The 20,815-nt window shown below is 45.0% G+C and overlaps 1 protein-coding gene across 1 annotated transcript in view; it reads left to right on the forward strand.

The window, feature by feature from the left end:
* Window positions 1-20,568, forward strand: part of LOC6586927 (protein turtle) — a 40,600-nt gene extending 20,032 nt beyond the window's left edge. The window contains 11 exon segments of the mRNA XM_044009055.1: window positions 1,999-2,281; window positions 3,595-3,836; window positions 6,040-6,310; window positions 6,381-7,244; window positions 7,623-7,706; window positions 13,028-13,441; window positions 17,195-17,309; window positions 17,547-17,595; window positions 17,597-17,617; window positions 17,796-17,843; window positions 17,845-20,568. Coding sequence (XP_043864990.1) covers window positions 1,999-2,281; window positions 3,595-3,836; window positions 6,040-6,310; window positions 6,381-7,244; window positions 7,623-7,706; window positions 13,028-13,441; window positions 17,195-17,309; window positions 17,547-17,595; window positions 17,597-17,617; window positions 17,796-17,843; window positions 17,845-19,689 — 4,236 coding nt within the window. The 3' untranslated portion in view covers window positions 19,690-20,568.
* The last annotated feature ends 247 nt before the right edge of the window (window positions 20,569-20,815 follow it).

Raw genomic sequence — 20,815 nt, forward strand, 5'->3', positions numbered from 1 at the left:
AGTCTACAGGCAGGCAGCCACAGACTGCAGACTGCTAGAAACATGAAGAGAGGCATCAGCGTTGCCTTAGTTGCAATCTAAATTAATTGCTACTGAATAAATTAAGCGGAAAAATGTTTACCGAGTCAACTTATAACGCTTCTGCGAGTGCGAATATTAATTTTGGCGCCCGCTTCACTGCCTACGTCGAGGCTGGGCTCGCTCTAATAAATATATGAAAGCTACCGAACGCCCACCACAGACAGCCCTCATCTGGCTCTATCTGGGTCCCAGGACGTAGGCTCCCGTGCACAGCGTCCTGTCCCGGGCGATTGCCGCTGCCAAAGCAAATTATTTCATATGTCAGCTGGGAAAATTATTAAAACGTATATAATTAAGTTGTTAGAAGCGGGGCGGGCCCTCGACTCGCTTGTCGGCTCCTAAATCTGCATAGTATAATTACAAAAATAAATCGATTAGCTTTGATGCCGCCACAATCGGACATACGAGCAACATGCCTGCCAATTACTTGAGCGAAAGCAATTATGGGCACCTCGCCTGCGAGTCTGTGTGTCGCTCTGCCTCTCTCTCTCTCTCTCTCTCTCCATCTGCCACTCTCTCTTACTCTTTTGACACTTTAAGCGAATGACATGGAGCACACAGTGTTAAAGGGTTCAAGTGCTTTCGCCCTTCGGTGCCAAGCAAAAGTCATGTGAGAGAATTGCATGACCTGTCTAAATCCACATTCACATCCACATCCGTATTCGCATCCGTGTCCGCGTCCACATCCGCATTTGCGCTGCGCGTGATTCAATAGATTCTGCATGCCAGGCTGGCAACTGCCAACACAGTTGGGGCTGTGCCGCGGAGCAAAAAGAAATAACAACAGCTAAAGACTGTTCCACTCAGGATTTACTGACTGCGAGATACCCTGCACGGGGCTTCGTCAGATCAGCTCGGCTCTTCTCAGTTTTGCTGAGTGTCACACACATGACGACAATCACGAAGCTCGAATTTGCAATGTGTGCAGGGTATAATAAACAACAAACAGGAATATATGGCATTTCGGTTTAGCCAGAGAACAGAGAGTGCAGAGGGGCAGAGGAGCAGAGAAGCAGAGGGTGGATGGGCGGCGAGGGACGGGACAGGTTGACTGCACGTTGACCCCAATTGTTGTAGCTTGCATGAAAAATATTTTACATGCACATTTTTTATCAGCCCAAGCCTGAATTCAACTGTATCTCTGTTTGTGGGCCTGGTTGTTTTGTTTTCGCTGTTTGCACATGATTTATTGCAGCTGGGATATGCCAGGAGCTCCCTGGCTCTCTGGTGTTGATGGCCCGCAAGTTGGGAAGTTGTGAAGTGGGGCGCCAATGGGCCAATGGGCCAATGGAGGGATGCGTCTGTAGCTCGACCAATCTTTGATGATATTTTTTGCACTTTTATTTGCTTAGTTTTGTACCGTGTTGTTTCTGCTCTTAAAAACTGAACTACACCGGGGGGCGTGTCACATTCAATTTATTTTCGAACGTTTCTGCATTTGCCAATTCAACGGTTGGCCATTCAGCGAATAATCCAACATAAACTGCTCGCATTTTATTTTCCATTTTTTCACATTTCCATTTTTAGATTTGATACCATAAAGTAACAAAATCATATTTGCTGTACATATTCCTGCATGCACTAAGTAATCATTGAGCCTCTATAGCTGCATGCTAGCTGCATTTACGTATTGTGCCTGTGATAGAGCTTAGACATTGTAAATAATCGTTTTGTTTGGCAATGGATTCATTTCATGTGTTAGCTGAGCCTGTCATGTCATATACGATGCATATGTACATAGTCTTAGATTGACTTCGATGTCAGGCGTATGTAAAATGTTCAAATGTATAAACAATAAGACGAACATTCAACTATGCTCAGATCAATATCAGTACCAAGTTCAACAATCAACGCCATCCCATTTTATTCAATGATCTTAACCTTTACATTTTATGCATTTGAACCACATCGACACAGGGCTCCGATCTGCCCATTTACATCTGGTATGAGAGTTACCCGGAACACATCGAGGAGGGCTACAAGGGGCGCGTGTCCCGCGTGTCGCAGGACTCGCCGTTCGGCTCCGCATCGCTCAACCTAACCAACATTCGAGAGTCGGATCAGGGCTGGTACGAGTGCAAGGTCGTGTTCCTGAACCGAGACCCCAAGCAGCATAAGAACGGTACATGGTTCCACTTAGATGTACATGCACCGCCACGCTTTAGTGTTACACCAGAGGATATTATATATGTTAATTTAGGTGAGTCCCAGCCCGAGCCCAACAACCAACAACAAATGTCAACTCATAAATAACGCACTCGTTGGCACGATACTTCTCTCGAAGTTCTGCCCAACTGGAGCCTGAAATCCATTTGTTGGCCACGTTATGTGCCTCTATCAAGCGTCGGGCGAATGACGTTTCCTAGATTAAGCAACACTGGGTTTCCCAAGGCTCTTTTCTGCCTCGTCTGCTTCTTGGGCAGCCCGTTTCGACTGTATCAAATGGTCGGCAATTTGTTGCAGCGCCCGAATGAATCTGTCACCTTGAAATGAACTATGGGTGTATTTATGAGCAAAGGTCCTGTGCCCTCAGCAAACTGTCCGTCCTCCGTCTGTCGTCTGTCATGCGCCATAATGGTGTGAAATCGTAAAAACTGAGGTACAGCAGGCAAAACTTGCTATGCTGGAAAAGTGCGTGTTTGAGTTAGTTATGTGGCCTCATTTGTCATCTCTCAAATATCCCAAATACTTAACAGAATCGATAAGCCTTTGTGTGCGTGTGTGTGTGTGTGTGTGTATGTATGTGTATATGTGTGCGCAATCGCCAGTCAAATCGAATTTCCGTCGCTTAATCAAAGTTAAAATGTTTACGCTCAGACGACATCCAAGTGGCACCCAAGACACATCGCGCAGCACACAAAACAATTCAAAAGCCAAACAAAGGACAGAGACTGCGACGGAAATGCGTCAAGAGAAAATGGCGCATAAATCAGACAGCCCTGACGCGGTTTGTCAGCCTGAGCACAGTAACAATAGCCAACAAGTAAGAGTGCTATAGTCGGGTAGAGCCGACTATGAGTTACCCTAAGCCCAGCGGCCTGCATAGACTGGACTGGGGGGGAGCCCAAAAGACGGAGGGCGGGGATGTCAATCCTAATCGATCCATTGTCATATGCATGATGAGGTAAGCATCCCCAAGCCTGTTACACACTTTTGCACGGAAACAATATACCCTATCTATCCGCATAGAACGGGTGTTCAGGGTACAGGAAAACAGACCGACTCGGCCCATTGTCTGCAGCAAAGTACGAGCAGCTAGTTGACAAGCATCGAGCCGAGCCGAGTCGAGCTGTATATAAAGGCATATATAGATGCGGGAGAGGGGCTAACCGGAAGTCGGGCATTGCAAATGGCATGCTGGCATGCAATTTTCTGTGCACGCTTGCAGGCCCAGCTCGACGAGTATATAAGCTGAACAATTGCCAGGCTCAGCCAGAGGCATAGGCAGAGACACTTGCCCTACTAATTTGTCGTCTCTCTGTCGTCTCTTCCGTGCGCATTTGTTTCTTGCAGGTGATTCAATTATACTAAATTGCCAGGCCGATGGCACTCCGACCCCAGAGATCCTTTGGTATAAGGATGCGAATCCCGTTGATCCATCGCCAACGGTCGGCATCTTCAACGATGGCACCGAGCTGCGGATCTCCACCATACGCCACGAGGACATCGGAGAATACACTTGCATTGCACGCAATGGTGAGGGACAAGTCTCCCATACGGCCCGCGTTATAATTGCGGGCGGCGCTGTAATAATGGTAAAAACCTATAAACAAACTGAACTATTTACGAAAATAATCAATCAGACATTTTAGTTGACAGACTAAAGCAAATTGAACGATTCACCTGAAACCAAATTCAAATATAGAAGTAGAAATAATGGGCCAATAGTACATACAGATCGGGCAAATACCATTGACTATAGTCATATTGATTATGCAAACTATCCTAATGAATCTTAACTATTTCTATAAAATTACAAATGTACCCAAACCCCCAACCGACCCACACTTTTCCACTTTTCCACACAAAGGATAAAGCGGCACATGCTAAAAATTTGCATGCAAACTCCAAATTGAATGACGTCAATGAGCAATTTACCATAAGAGTAAGTTCCGAACACGCCTCATACTCTTTTCATGCATTCTCGTGCATAATCTTCTTTTAGAATCAGTTAAGCACTTAAACATTTGCCAACCAACTGCTTAGTGCACGACCAGGGCCCGAGTCTAGAGCCCAATGCGAAACACAACCTAAGCATTTTCCAAAGCAAACTAATCATCCAAAATATTCTTTTCGACTTGAGTGTAAGAACAACAACACATCAACTGAGCGGCATCAGCAATACCCATCAGAGCAGATCAAACCAATCTCACCCCAGGCACGCAATTTTCGCACGTTAAAGCCAGCCACGTCCAGACCAGCAGCCAGAAAACGCCACCAGCTCGGTTAACGGAAAAGCTTCTTTCACCCACTCCCAGTAGCGGGGCCTCACATTCGCAAAACAATCAAGCCGTGCGAGGGCCCTTCACACGAGCCAGCAGCAAAAGCAGCAAAAACAGAAAAAAGGCAACAACAAAAAAAAAACGTTTCAGGCGTCTTTAGCCGACTGCCGCATTCTCTTTCCGGATCCAAAGGCTGCTGAAATGGAAGCAGCTAAGCATTGATGCTCACAATTAACTATTTCAAGTACTAAATGTCTGGCTTCATCAGTGCCAACATGATGTCCGTTCATTCAGACTGAATGGCACAAGCCCAATATGCTCTTTTCGCCTACTGCACGGGCAGACAGAGACAGGTGCACGGGTGCAACTGAGCTGCTATTGTGCTGGCCGTGCTGGCCGTGCTGCCCGCATATACGCCTCGACTCGTTTTACAAGCAAAGAAAGCCAAAATAAGCACATACCCAAAGAGTCCGCCCCTAGCACACACTTGACATGGTCATTCGTCCAGTTCAGTCTCTCCTCTGTCCTGTCTCTCCCACTCTATCTTACTCTCTCTCTCTCTCTCTTCCTATTTACCATGTGCATACAAATAGCTCACATGTTCTCACACATACACACAAACACACACACATTCGTATATGTATACTTATGTATTTTCCATGTCCGTCGTCTAAAAAATGCTGCATACTTTTGAGGGCGCCCGCTAATGCATTTGGATTTTGGTATTTACAGTTAGCCACAGAAAAGACAAGCAGCACGCCATATGGGCCAAAATATTGACGTCTTTAATAGTTTGAACTTTGGCCTTCCACTAGCCACGGGTCCTGTGTATGTCGATCGATATTCGGAGCAATGCAGGCAATGAGCAATGCTCATGGCATTTTTCATAAGCTCGTTTGGGGCTGGCAACTATTTAAAGCGTGACACGCACTTGAGGGATCAATAAAACGAGCATAACAAATTGTGCTCAAATTAGCGAGCAATTCGGTTCGAGCGTAAACTTTGTGGGTTTGTTGCGGACCGCCTCAGCCACAAGCGCAAGCAATTCAATCGAAAACATTCGCAATCAAATCAACCCACATCAAAATAACAGTATATATCCTTTGAATACACCAAGGAGTTGGGCCGAACTGCAGTAATGCAATTACCAGATACTAAAATAGCACGGGCTCAAATGTTGTCGGTGACATTTGACTGACAAGTTGTCAATGCCAGCAGTCAGGAGCGTTTCGAGGCCATCCGTGTCATGACAGAAACAGAAATGTAATTCCTTTGGGGGAAAGAGAAGAAGAGCGAAGCAATGACGTGGAGCTCTTTAAATGTTGCTTTTAAGCAACGAGCACAAACCGAGCGTGTAGGTTAGGAAAACAATCCAGGAGAAGTTGGGAGTTGGTCAATGCCCCATTTAGGAATGTCCTCACTCACCGTTGATAGACATTCAGACAGCTCCTTGTCTATTGTGGATCTAAAAATATGTTATTTATCTTGCATTTGCATTTGCTCTTGTTTCTGTTAGGTGCCGCCCACCAATCAAACGAAACTCGAGGGCGAAAAAGTGATATTCTCCTGCGAGGCTAAGGCCATGCCTGGCAACGTGACGGTGCGTTGGTTCCGGGAGGGATCTCCCGTTCGGGAGGTGGCCTCGCTGGAGACGCGCGTCACGATTCGGAAGGACGGCTCGCTGATCATCAATCCCGTCAGCGCGGACGATTCGGGGCAATACTTGTGCGAGGTGACCAACGGCATTGGAGACCCACAGAGTGCTTCAGCCTACCTCAGTGTCGAATGTGAGTTTCCCCAACTAGTGTAGAGAGCAAGCAACTAATGTTCCGAAAACCTTCTTCTCTTGATGCGCAGATCCTGCCAAAGTGACATTCACGCCAACCGTGCAGTATCTGCCTTTTCGTCTAGCCGGCGTCGTGCAGTGCTACATCAAATCGAATCCGCAGTTGCTGTACGTCACATGGACGAAGGACAAGCGCCTGCTGGAGCCGTATCAAATGAAGGACATTGTGGTAATGGCCAACGGCTCGCTGCTCTTCACGCGCGTTAACGAGGAGCATCAGGGACGCTACTCTTGCACACCCTACAACGTCCAGGGCACACAGGGCGACTCGGGCACGATGGAAGTGCTGGTGCGCAAGCCTCCAACATTTACCGTAGAGCCGGAGACGCTCTACCAGCGCAAGGTGGGCGACAGCGTCGAAATGCACTGCGATGCAGTCGAAGCGGAGGGCACCGAACGGCCTACCATCAAATGGCAGAGGCAGGAGGGCGAGCAGTTGTCTGACTCGCAGCGCAACCGGGTGAAAATTTCCGGCGGCAACATAACCATTGAAAATTTGCGCCGCGAAGATTTCGGGTATTACCAGTGCGTGGTCTCCAACGAGGTGGCCACGCTGATGGCCGTCACGCAGCTGGTCATCGAGGGCACGCAGCCCCATGCGCCCTACAACATTACGGGTAAGGCCACCGAGTCCTCTATAACGCTGCAGTGGATGCCCGGGTACAGCGGCGGGTCCGAGTACAAGCAGGACTACACCATTTGGTACCGCGAGGCAGGCGTCAATGACTGGCAGACGATATCCGTGACCCCATCTGGCAGTACACAGGTGACCATTAATGGCTTAGCCTCCGGCACCAGTTATGAATTTCAGGTGGTCGGTCGCAACGTCCTTGGCGATGGGATGATGAGCAAGGTCATGACGGTGCGAACCTTGGGTGAGTACCGTGCCAACTCCTTAGCTACCTGATAAGCCCTGTTTGGTTGCTTTGGTTACTCCCCCAGTTCTTTTTTGGTTGACTTTTGGTTTCAAATGTTGCTCTGCATTCTGCACATTAATCTCACTTAAAAACTTCTGCACTTTATTGAGACGTGCTGTCTCTCAGTTAATCTGGATTGGCTCTAACATAACGCTCTTGTTTTTCTCTCGTTTTCTTCTCTTTTCTCACGATCTCCATCGAACCAAAACCAAAACGCTACTCGTATTAACTTTCTCATACTAATCATGCGCAAAAATCAAATCAAATGCCAAATCGCGCATTGAATTTTGAATTTTTCTCGCTGCTCTCCACAAGGCAAAAATTCAAATTCAATAGAAGACGCTCCGGCAGCGCCACGTAATGTCAAGGCTGCAACACAACCGCCCGATCACTTATTTCAGCCAATGCCAGACGAAGCTGGTAAGATAACAAACAAAATTAGTGAAGTACATTAGATATAAAAAAAAAATATATAAAAAATCAAAGCAAAACACGTGTAACTCCAACATGAGGTATTCCCGATTGAGAATGGAAATGCAAACAAAGCGTAATGAAAACGTATCCAAATCCACGCTAACAGTTTCGCGTATAGAAGAGAGAGGGCGAAGGAAGAAGACGGCGACATAAACTGGCTCATGCTATAGGGTAGCTCGCTCTGCGGGCTGGGCCCACAAAAACATTGTGAAAAATTTACTCAATCTTCGGGGCTTACAGCGAGGAAGATGGCAGCGATAAAAATGGTTTTTGTATTGCAGCCATTTATTATATTCTGAGGCTAACGTGCCTCTCCGCTGCATGTGCCACAAATAGAAACACCCTCAAAAAAGGCACTTTCAATCTGTGCGGCTCACAGCGAGTACTTAGCCAGTTGCAAACGAAAAAACAACAATTAAATATTCAGAGCAATTATACACAGCGAGCAGAAAAGTTAGGCAAATGGACGTACATTCTACGAGCCGTAAACTCCGACCCCCTGCACCGCCCCAACAGCACTTTTCGGCTTTGCCCCCGTTATCGGCGGCGGCAGAGGCACGCCCAAAATTCACGTCGAATCGCCCCTGGGGCATAAGTCGGCACATGTGCGTCCCTTCCATCCTTTACAGAGGCCATGCTGGAATGTGAATATTATATTTTCATGTTGCACTCTCAGTCAGGTGTAGCCGTAGCCCGTGTAGCTGTAACTGTATAGTATGGGTAGGCGTGGCCGTGGATGACTGTGGCTCTGTAAGGTAGCTGCTGCTCTAACAACGTAATTAAAACAGTTGGTCGCTCATTTAATTATTTAAATTAATTGAACTGTTTTTACAATTGTGCGACGCGTAGACAATGAGAAACACACACACACATACATACGCACGCCTTCACACACAGACATACACACACAGAGAGAGAGAGGCAAATGCTGCGTGTTGTCATTTTGTTGTTTCGTGTGTCACAGGTCGTGCGGTCGATATGACAACGCCCACTCCAACAACAACAACAACAACAACACGAACAAACTACCTGCTGGGTGGCGTAATTTAAACAAGCATATTACCAAATGTCGAGCCACATTTAACACACGGGCAGACTTGCAGACGGCCAGACAAGAATTATATGGCCCTCCCCCATTCCGACCCCCTCTCTGTCGCACTCTCAGTCCCCCTCTCTCACACTCACTCCACACCGCTAAATGTGGCTGTGTAGGTGCGGCAATTTGAATACCATCGTCGCTGCGTGTTTTTCCAACCGCTTTGCGATAATAGTTAATTTTTTACTTTACTCTGTCCCGCGCGTTTCGCGCCACACTTGTCTCTCCCCACCTTCATCTCCCTCTCTCTCGCTCTCGCTGTCGCTCTGTCTGTGTCTTGCTACCTACGTTTTTATTCTCCTTTTCTGTCTCGCTCCTGTATTTTACATAAAACACTAGTTAGCTCCTAACCACCCCCCGAACACACATACACAATCATACGCACTCACACTTACACAGAGAAGCACGCACACACACACACACACATATACACATACACATACACATAGCTATCTATAGAGACCTGCATACATATGTAAGTGTTTTCCCCATTTAGCGAATTTATTATACTCGTATTAGAGTCCCTTTTCTGTTGCTGTGTTTGTGTCCCTGCGTGTATGTATGTAGCTATATATATATATATATATATATATATATATATATATATATATATATGTATATGTGTATATGTATGTATGTATATACATATCTCGGTGCGTTAGCGCACGCGTATGTTAAACAATAATACCACCAACAACAACAGCAACAACAACAACAACAATAACATAACCAACAGCAACAATAACAATAACAATAGCAATGGCAACAGTAACAACAACAGCAACAACAGCAACAACAGCGACAATAACAGCAACAGCAACAACAACAATAACTAACAGCAAACGTGTTGTGTGTTGTGTTATGCAACCCTGGATTTCGTGTACGTGTGTACCTTTGGCGCTTGTAGCGAAACACCTACAAAACCATCCATCCACACCCACCATACATACACACACAGACATACACTCACACACACACCCACACACTCGCACATTCTCACACACTCACATACATGCATACAGAAATACACTCACACACACACTCTCTACCGCCTCATTTAAAAAACAGCAACCCGGGCTAAACACCGAGCTGCAGGGCCGCCATCAACTACAACAATAACAACAACAACAACAACAACAACAATAGCAACGATACCAACGAAAATGTAAACGAAAACGAAAATAACTGCAACAACTGTCATTAACATCGCCGCAGAAATAACAAACAGCAATAATATTTCTTTCTTTTCTTCTTTCTTTTTACCTTTTTTGTGCTTTTACTTCTGCTCTTTTAGTGTTTTCCTTTAATTCGTATTCGTTTCTCTCTCTCTCTTTTTCGCTCCTTTTTTAATCGTGCATATAACGTCAGCGGTGTTAACCGACGTCTGTCACTATATACATATGTGTGTGTGTGCGTGTGTGTGGGTGTGCGTGCATGTGTGAAGCGTGTCGCGGGCTGCCTTGTTGAATTCCTCGCTTAAAAATTAATAACTACGCAGACGGGTGGCAGCGCCAGCGCCAACGACAGCGACTGCGGCACTTGAACGAAGAGTTGAACATTTTCTTGCTGGTATTCGACAAAAACACAGTTAAAAACAAAACATGAAGAGGAGGAAGCAGAAGAGAATGGGCATCCACCGACCACACGGAACTCGCTCACGAACAGCAGCAATGAAATTGTGTGTTCCGATTTGCCATGCGTCAAGGAACTGATCGTCCCATATCGATAGGTATCACTGTAGGCAATATCTAAACTTGGTGACTCAGCTCAGACTTATACGAATAGACTGACGGTCGGATAAGAGGAGCACCAATATACTCTACTCGGTTCGTGGACAAGTATGGAAACAAAGCAGCAGCAGGAAATGCATGTCAAGGCTGATAACGTTTTATACATACACTTACACACACTAACCCTACATACACACACACATGCACATACGTATTCCCTTGCGAATTTATGAATATTCAATGCATTTCACTGTCATAATTGCAGAGCACCAGCTTTTTGATGTTGTTTGGCCCTGTGTTCAGTTACCAACATTATTCGCACATTTTTTATGCCCGCAAAAGTAATTTTCCGTTTTACACACAGCATACACGCGCATACCCTAACCTTGTGCTGGGGTGGCATTTAATAAGTATTTCAGTATTTCCACCTGGTCTGCCGCCCAACCAAACTAATCGATTATTTTATATGAGTTGGTATTTCAGTGGTTTTCAAGGAGCTGGGCTCTCTCTCCCCCCTCTGTACTGACGATTCCCGGGTACGGGTACGGCCAGCCAATCCTGTTTGTAGCTACTTGATTACACACACATATGCCTGTAGTAAATATACTCTGATTTTAATATCTGTTTTTGGTTTTTGGTTCTCGCACTGTACCTCCTAAATGTGCACACACTATATTTTATATTTTGCACTCTTATATTCTTTATCTCGGTTTCTGTAGGTGTTTCATTTAGTTGTTAAGTCTGTTGATTTTCTTTTTGTTATTGTTTTGTTGCTTTATTTGTGTTTGTTTCTGTTTTACTTGCAGACCCTTTAGCCTATTTCGATATATACTTTCATACCGATTCGCGAGGCAAGATAGTTTATTCACCGCCCAAGTTGAGATCGGAAGGTACTCGTATTATTATCAATTTATTCAAATATATTTCTCGTATGTTTTTTCAGTTACTCGTACAGACTTCATTTGTAGGTGCATACCATATAAGCGGATCTTGGCGTCATTCGAAGTTCCAGTGCTGCCAATTTAGCCTTTTTTGTATTATATTATTTAGTATTTATATTATTTAGTATTTAGTATGCCAAAATTACAATTGAAATCAGAGCTTTAGATTTAGTTTCGATTCCATTTGTCCAAATCTTACTAGGCAGCATTGGTTTGGCTCTCAGCTGCCTTTTAGCTGGCTTTCAGCTGCCTGCTTCCTGTTCAGCAGCCTGCTCCGTACTCCTTCTGGTGGATTGTAACTTTCAGCTCTCAACGTCCGTTGCAAGCTCTTAGGCAGCCGTGGGGTCAAAGTGCGCACTCGTTGTGCTCTGGCATTGTTTACAATGACATTTTACGGCTGTTGCAAGTCGTGCCTCAATGCGTGCCTGTTTGTGTGTGTGTGTGCGTACCTTTTAATGCGCTTAAGTAATGCCTTTTACGAGTATTTCCTTGCAGACTGCAGATTTACAGCCGCCAACTCAGCCCACTTTGTGGGCCGCTTGTGCCGGATAAGCCTCTGATGCTGGCTGCTGACTGTGCCAGTGCCAGTGCCAAAGCCAACTTGCTGCAGCCATAAATAACATTTACTCGCCCCTCTGCATTTCTGACTATCTCTCTCTATCTCTCTGTGTATGTGTGTGTGTGTGTGTGTGTATGCGTGTACCCGTGTACCCTGTCTACCCTTGACATTTTTACGGCCGACCCACACTCGGCCAGTCTCATTTAGGCCTATGGCGCGGCAGCCTTCCCCGTTACATTTTGCTCTTCTTTTTTTATTATGTTTGTCACCTGTCTCGTTTATATTTTGTCAAATCTGGGGGTATATTTATCATCATGACAGGGAAAGTGGCGAGGACATGGGTGGCAAAACTCTTTTGCTCATTTGTGCAGCCGGCGCAGGCCGTTCTATGCGCATAATCAACTTTTGATATATGCGCTTTTAAATCTCTCGTGTGCTCTCTTTAAAAGCATCTCTAATTAACATATATGCATAAATAATAACCGCAGCAGCAGCAGCATCATCACATTTTTTCTAGCTAACGTAAATGGCTAGCACTTATTGCCCGACTTTAGTGTCTTGCTGGAGTCCCCCAATTAAAATAGCTGTTACACTTTAAATACAATTGACACATAAATATTAAAATATGAAAATAGTAATGCGGCAAGTGCAGGACAAACCAGTTTAGTGGTAAACTCAATGTTTTGAATATAAAACGCTGTAGTATGTGAACATCTCACTTTCGTACCAGATGAATGCAAGTCTATCATCATGTGAATAAAAACCCTTTGTAAGTGGGTGTCACTAAAAAAATGTAAATGAACTAAAAGGGAAAACTAAGACAAATGACTAAACAACGTATAGTCCAATACAAGTGTTAGTTAATAAAAAATAAAAAAAAAACTACATTTATACAATCAAATTTTACCTTTACACTAATACGATATCCTTTCATTTGACAGGCCCGAAACCTGGACCGCCTCGCAACGTGTCCGTGACGGAGATTTCGAACGGTTTCCTCATCACGTGGCAGTCGCCGTTGGAGCGCGCGCACATTGTCAAGTTCTATACCATTAAATATCGCACGGACGCGGAGTGGAAGACGTTGAATCGGGGCCAAATACGGCCGGAGGAGACGCAGTATCTGGTGAAGAACCTGGTTGGCGGTCGCACCTACTATTTCCGCGTGCTGGCCAACTCGGAAAAGTCGTACGAGTCGAGCGATGAGGTGAAATTCCCAGTGCCGGCGCGTGTCAAACATAAAGCTATAACAGCCGGCGTCGTTGGGGGCATCCTGTTTTTTATTGTTGCGATCATTTTATCGGTTTGTGCCGTAAAAATTTGCAATAAACGTAAACGACGAAAACAGGAAAAAGGTAACACAGGCCAAATGCTGTATACACACAAGCACACTTGAAATGGTTTTTAATGATAATTGATTATCATTGCGAGTGATGACAGATGACAAGTGACAATAGTAATGATCATCAATAATGATGATGATGATGATGCTCTTGTTGTTGTTGTTGTTGTTGTTAATGATAGCAATTATATTCGCTCAGCTAACTAACTAACTAATGCTACTTACTATATAAACACATTAACTACTAACTGCTTACAACTACTTGCAACTAACTAACGAATAACGAGTACCGAGTATCGAGTATCTAGTATCGATACCTTTTCCCACTGGATAGACATTGGCAATTGGCCCCACGATTACTCGCTCTTAATTGACTTTTAATAACTTGCCTAAATGCTCGCTTGATTGGGCATTAAATGCAAATTGAATAAGTATTTCGTTTAATTAAGATCAATTCGTGCTTGAAGCAATTGCAAGTTTGATTCAGTTTCCTAATTTCTCGGCTTACCATATTGGCAAAATTTCGACAACAACAATGCATTGCAAATTAAATTGAATTAGTCTGTTTACCTCACCGAAAGCGAAGCAAGTGTAAAGTAAATATTAAAGGCATTTGATACTTAATTAACAACAACTATGCCTGTGCGAATAGCTTTTTCGTTTTGATTTTCTTTTCCGTTGTAGTTGTGCAAGTAAAATAGAGCGAAGTCTCTCTGTAAATACCAGTAAAATGCTTAAGTATCGTTTCAGTTACTCTGATTTCATTTGCTTAGCCTTAAATGTTCCTTTTTGGTACCTTTGAGCCCGTCCGTCCTGTTGTATCGAACCCATCCGACTTTTATCGAGATTCCCTTTCCGTATGGACATTTTTACTTTCTCAACTTTTTCTTTACTGAAAGCAAATGATTTTATCCGTGTTGACCCAAACCAACCCCCGCCACCAAGCATATTGCTATAAGCCTCCAGATTGAGTTCGTATATATATTCTTTCGTAACGCATGCTCGTATAACTAGCTGTTGGAAAACTTAGTGGTAAAGTCAACCCCAAAATAAGCCTGCAACATAGAGGGGAAAGCCGCAGTAGAGGACGAACAGACTTTTCGATCGAAGGGGGACTCAGCTTTAAGTCTGCTTTCAATCTGGGAGTTTTCATTTACTAATTGAATAACATTTATACTTATTTTTGGTTCGATTTATCGTTTAGTTAAGTTCGTTTGTTTGGTAAAACCCTCACACACTTACACAACACAAACAACCAAAGTCTAAAGTCAAAGAGATTAACAAAATTGCGCATTTGAAACAGATTAATGCAGCATACCACTAAAAGTAATAATTATTTAGTTGCCTTATTGTTTCACGAAAGACCTCTAAGACGAATTACAGATTGCAAGTTACAAATGAATAGAGAAAACGTTAAAAATGTTGAAAACCAAGGTCAGGCACAGACACCTTTATCAAAAAGTTATTTATGTGCATGTTCTTGGCCAAATCGTCGTTGTTTCTGCCCAGGGCTGAGTTCATGTCGGATAAAGGTGTTTGCAGTGTTTAGAGAGTATTGATCGATATCTATATATATGGAACTACTATATATATAGCGCAATACTGGGCAGACGTTTTTTGTAAACAATTCACGCACAAAGATGGTAAAATAAGGCCCACAATCGATGGCGACGAGCCAAAATGAATGCAAGGACTAGCTCTGAGCATCGAATGATCGCGCCATCAATAGATGAAGCACTCTTTGAATGCATCGACCGCATTTGAATGCACAAGCCCGGAGATTTTGAGCCAGAGTGGCCAATTTGGCCCCTCTGTGTGTTCACTTGAGTTGGTCATTATCTCGTTTGTCCATTCAATTTGCCTGGCACATGCAGCGACCCCTCTCACTCTCTACTGAGAACCAATTCGCTACCCAACTAAGCCCCCTGCAACGTCAAAGCAAAGCAAAGCAAAGCAAAGCGAAGCAACTGGGTAAGTTTTTCAAAATCATAATAAATCGATGTCGTGTGTGCAACAACAGATTCCGAGCTGTAATAAACAATCAAACTAAAGGTTATTTTCAGAGAACTAACAAGTGTTACCTCCCACCTCTTACCTCTTAAGAAACACTAGTTTATCACACTGACATCCATTTCATACAAAATTGTGTACCTACTCTGCCAGGGCCTATCGTATCTCACGTTCTCAGTGAATATTAAGCTCATCCATAATCAAGCGTTTACGTATTCTATTCTATTTAACAACCAACCAAACAACCAATCACACTTTCTTAAGTATCCGAAAAGCACCCACAACAGGCGGCACCGCAAAACTCATTTCACGGTCTTCATAATTATGTACTTAATATCAATAGTAAAGAACAAAAAACTCACTCAACACATTACACTCGTTTATCTGAACTACTTTGAATCATGTTGTTTTCGGCTGTCCCAGTTGCCGGTCGAACTTTCGGCCGACAATGTGGGCAGCCTTCCCTTTTAGCCTTTTCCTTTCACGTTTTCCCTTATCGTTTCTCCTTTTGTCATCCGTTTTTTGTTGAAGTGTACCATAATGTCAACTCGTTTTTCGTTCGTCTATGATTTGCAAACAGGCTTACATACATTTGGTTTTCAGTAACTTCTTTTCGTTGGCACTACTATCAAACTGACCCATTCAAAAGCCATTTCATGTGTCATTGTTTTTTTTTTCCAACATTTCGTAGCCCGATCCTAAATAAAATACTGCGAAAAGCACATGCTATGCATAGTTATGCATACGTATGAATACTCGTATAGGCGCATATATGTACTGTCCGGGAAGTGGGGCATACAATACATACATTATAGTATCGTATGTCGTATGGGCTATATGCGCACTCAAACCGTAGTCATAGGCAACGACGACGAATCCGACTTGCCCCACCTCGCAGGCTTCCACCTAATCCCCGCCAAATTAGTTTGTCCAGCTACCTAATTGGATGTCTCTTTGACCGTGCATATGTAATTGCTAGCCACAAATTAGCTACTAAACTGAACCTACAATAAAACTAACAATTGCATAGCATAGTTTGTGCGTAGCTTGCTTAGTCTAGCCTCTATCGGTGTGTGGGTGTATTGCCTGTACTCTAAGTAATCATCTATTAATCTGCTAAATTTTTAAACTACATTCATACGGCAACAGCGACAGCGCCAGTGACAGTGGAATATCTGACAACCACACCACACTCTTTGTTGTTGTTGTTGTCACTGATGCTGCTGGCTGGCATGCAAATTGGCATAACGACCGTGTACCCACGTGTGTATGTGTGTGTGTGTGTGCGTGTGTGTAATCGGAGTACCGACCCATTCCAGTCTATGTACAACTCGTGGTACATTTGGGTACACGTTTAGGTACACACCTGGGTGAGCCGAGTACCAACCCAGTCAATGTACGTATAGGTACATTTTGGTACACTTTCAGAGCAGAACCGACGGAATGCCAGTCGGGGCACGTTATGCCAGTTTGCGCTAGTTTTCAGCTGGCCCAAAGTGCAAGGGTACTCGTATTTAATATACCTACATACATACATATGTACATCGTGTGTACGTATATGCATTCATATGTGGACAGCGTATTGTGTAAATGGTAGTGGATGCGTCTGTATATGTGGCTGGCTCGCACTGGCGCACATATACACACGCGCTCGTAAATATAGTGTGTGCTTGGTAGCTGCTGTACGTATTTTATTTACCGGATAGGATGGCTCACGCTGCACGCCAAATTAATTGTAGAAATTATACGTTTACAGAGTTCAACATGGTAGCTTGCAGGATAACAGATGCTCGTAACATTGCAGCCAATAATCATCATTTGCACAATCGCAGTACGGGCTCCATATCCTCTGGTCAAGTGCCTTTAAAAAAGTGAGTACTCCGCCCCCAGTCTAGACCGTATCCGAATATACATACATATATATGAAGCTCTCCTATGAGTCCACGATATGATAGATAACTAAATACATCTAACTTTTCCAACTGTCTCATGCGCCCACTTAACCAACTAAAACCAAACACTGATTGGCCTCTGCCATGCACCTACTACATCTACTACATCTACTTGAACTACTTCTACTCCTTCCACTGCTCTTGCGCTACCAATAGCAATACTGAACACTATCGTGATTATGAAAGCGTTTTTATAGTTCCAGGTCCATCCTGTCATAATCAAAATCGTAAGCAATGTTTTCTATACTAAACCAATATTTTCTCAAGTTCAGTTTCACTTTCTGTTCCGTTCTGTTCAGTAGGCTAGACTTTTGATTTCTATTCATTGTTTCTTTGCGTATTTATTGAATGTGAGTGTGCGAATGTTGTGCGGATATTAACTGAACTGGTTCTTCAATTGGGCAGGTACAAACAAACCCGAATATCAAGTCTAACTGCAATACTCATTGCCATATTGCACTGGATCTGGCCACCCGACCGCTGCACCAACTGCCACTCCATCTACAGCTCACCCAACATTCACGAAGATGTTGTGCAGGACGAAGGGAAGAGGCGGTCCGCACACCTCGGCTACGACAACAGCATTGAGAACTGCGTCGACGTGGTCGACGGCGCGCTCTTCGAGCGTCGCAACAGCAATGGATCCCAGAAGTCCTCCAGCGATGACGGCGGCTTCCTCTCGCGCCGCAACTTCATCACAGCCCGCGCCTCCTGGCGTCGTCCACTGGTCGCCTCATCCAGCCAGGTCAGCTTGCAGTCGGCAGCCGACTCCGCACGGGGTTTCCTTAACGGTTTGGGCGGCCTGCTGAAGATTGGCGGGGCTGTCAAGCAGCCGCCCGGGGAAGAGGCTGTCACTGGCGCGAGATACCAGAACGTGCACAACATCTACAGGAACATGCAACAGAACTCGGCGAGCAATGGCCCTCTGCACATCAACACGATCAGCGGCAGCCTGGGCCAGCAGCTGATGTCACCCCAGCTCTACACACCGTCTCGTGTATCGCGCATCTTCTCCAGCTCGCCGGCCAGCACTCCCGGCCACAACCAGCAGCTGCACCAGCACCAGCACCAGCATCAGCATCAGCTCTTATCCTATAGCGCCGGCTATCCATCGCAGCACACGCACTTTAGCGATCTCAGCACCGTCTATCCCAACTCCGCGGAGCGTTCACTGCCAACATCCCACATCAGCGGCACAGGCAACCTGAGTCGCTATCGCTACCAGTCCCAGGAGCTGCCGTCTCTGCGCACCATCCAGGAGGAAACACGTCGCCAGCAGCCGTACCACCAGGCGCAGCAGCCACTGGAGGACCACTTCGTGCCACTGCAGCTGCCCTCGCCGCCGTCTTGGCGCAACTACTACCAGACACAGCTGCCATATCAGAGCTACCGGCCGCGCACCCGCTGGTATCCGCGGCACTACTCTCGGCTCTTCAGCCGGCAGCAGCATGAACTGCTGTCGCCTCTGCCGGACTTGAACCTCTCTCTGCGTGGCTCCGCCAACGCCGCTGGCGTGGGTCTGGAAGCGTCGCCCGAGTCTCGGTCCAGCTCCAGTGGGTTCGGCTCAAAGAACACCTCGAACCACCCAGGCAGCACGAGCGAGTGGCGCCTTTTGCCGCCCTATCGCCCGCCGCCGTCGCCGCCAAAGCACTCGGCCTACTTTGGCCTGAACATCGCTGCCACGGGCAGCCAGCAGGCGCAAGCCCAAACCCTGGTGCCGGGGCAGCTGCAGCAGCAGCCGTACCACTACTCCTACCTGCAGCCGAGTCCGCCCTCAGCCGGGCTGCCGACGCCGCCATACACCATGTCGCACTGGCTAGAAATGATCTCACGACTGAATGCAGCCACGGATAACAATCTGCCCAGGTCCTGCCCCGTGGACGTGGGCAGTGTTGATGGCCACTACGAATTCGACCCCGCCACGCCGACGCCCAGCGCCTCAACGCCAACGGGCGGCGTTGGCATGCTTCGCGATGATCTCAATCTACACATAGACACACATCACTATCCGCACCACAGTCATCATCATCAACATCACCATGCGACGTCCTTCCACCACCATCCGCACCACACACTCGGCCCGTTGAGTGGCAGCTTGTTGCATGCCTCGACTGCGGCTGCCGCCGCCACCGGTGGCTCGGCTACCTATGGAGCATCCATGGCTCGCAAGCTGCGCAGTCTGCCCCGCTACGACAATGTAGAGGCGCGGCTCCAGGCCATGCGAGAGGAGTTCTACGCCTACCGCAAGCGCCAGTCCATGCAGCGCACTAGTGGTCCAGAAATCGAGAGCGTGTGCTGACAACAGAGAACGGACGGCAGACGGCAGACAGCCGACAACTGACAACCGAGCGCAAATGTGACCGCAAAGTAAACAACAACTACACACACAGAGACAGAGTCTTGCACAGGTACACCCGTAGCATATATCCGCACCAGCTTAGGCACAGAATGAATGAGATAGCAGCAGCAGCAGCAGCCATAACAACATGCAATCGAAGTCGACCGCAGATTAGATGATATCTATCCAGCAATAACAAAGCTCACATCGTATGTTACCCATGTTAGAACCCAATCGTCATACTATGAACTACAAGTATTTAAAGCCACATATAGACGGCCCCTAAAAAGAAAACCAGCAATTAGTAGTTTTTTATGATATATAGAGCAATCGAGGAACGGAAAACAAAATCGAAAGATACAAGGATAGGACACCCAGAAAGGAGATAATTTTTGTACATATTAAATACATTCAATAATGATATACACATTATAAGAAGGCACGCGAACAAAATATGATAGCAACGTTTAAGTATAATATTTATGGTAAAAACCTATAGCAATTATGAAACACATATTTAACTTAAAACTCAATTTACATATATGAATTGATTGAATTGAACACAATATGCAAATGAAAATATTATTTATAAACAAACCGAAAGCATAAGAAATTATGTATTAGATATTTATATACGGTAAAGCATAGGCGATACAGATTGATCTGTTACAACATCAATTACCAATTAAACAAATCCACAAACGTAAGCTTACATTATGTTACATTAACACTAACGTAAATTAAAGCGGAATATATGATAGCGATTAAGTCTTTAGTTGTTAGACTAAACGATCAAACGAAATGTTAAAATAAAAGCGATAAATACTCTGAAAAATTACATATAGACAAATTGTTTTATAATTAATATATTGAATGAAAAAAAAAAAAAAAAAAAGATGAAAACCAACTTAACAGTTCACAAATTATTAAAAAAAAAAAAAAACTGAATTATAACTGCTGTATATATATGTATATATATACATATGAATATGTATATGTTTACTGTTGAGCTACACACAAATAATTAACTCGAAAGATATATTTATTGAAAACCTAAATACTTTTGCCAGTGCAAGTTAAGGAAAGT

The sequence above is a fragment of the Drosophila mojavensis genome, unplaced genomic scaffold (genome assembly GCF_018153725.1).
Source record: "Drosophila mojavensis isolate 15081-1352.22 unplaced genomic scaffold, ASM1815372v1 contig_36, whole genome shotgun sequence".
Taxonomy (NCBI): domain Eukaryota; kingdom Metazoa; phylum Arthropoda; class Insecta; order Diptera; family Drosophilidae; genus Drosophila; species Drosophila mojavensis.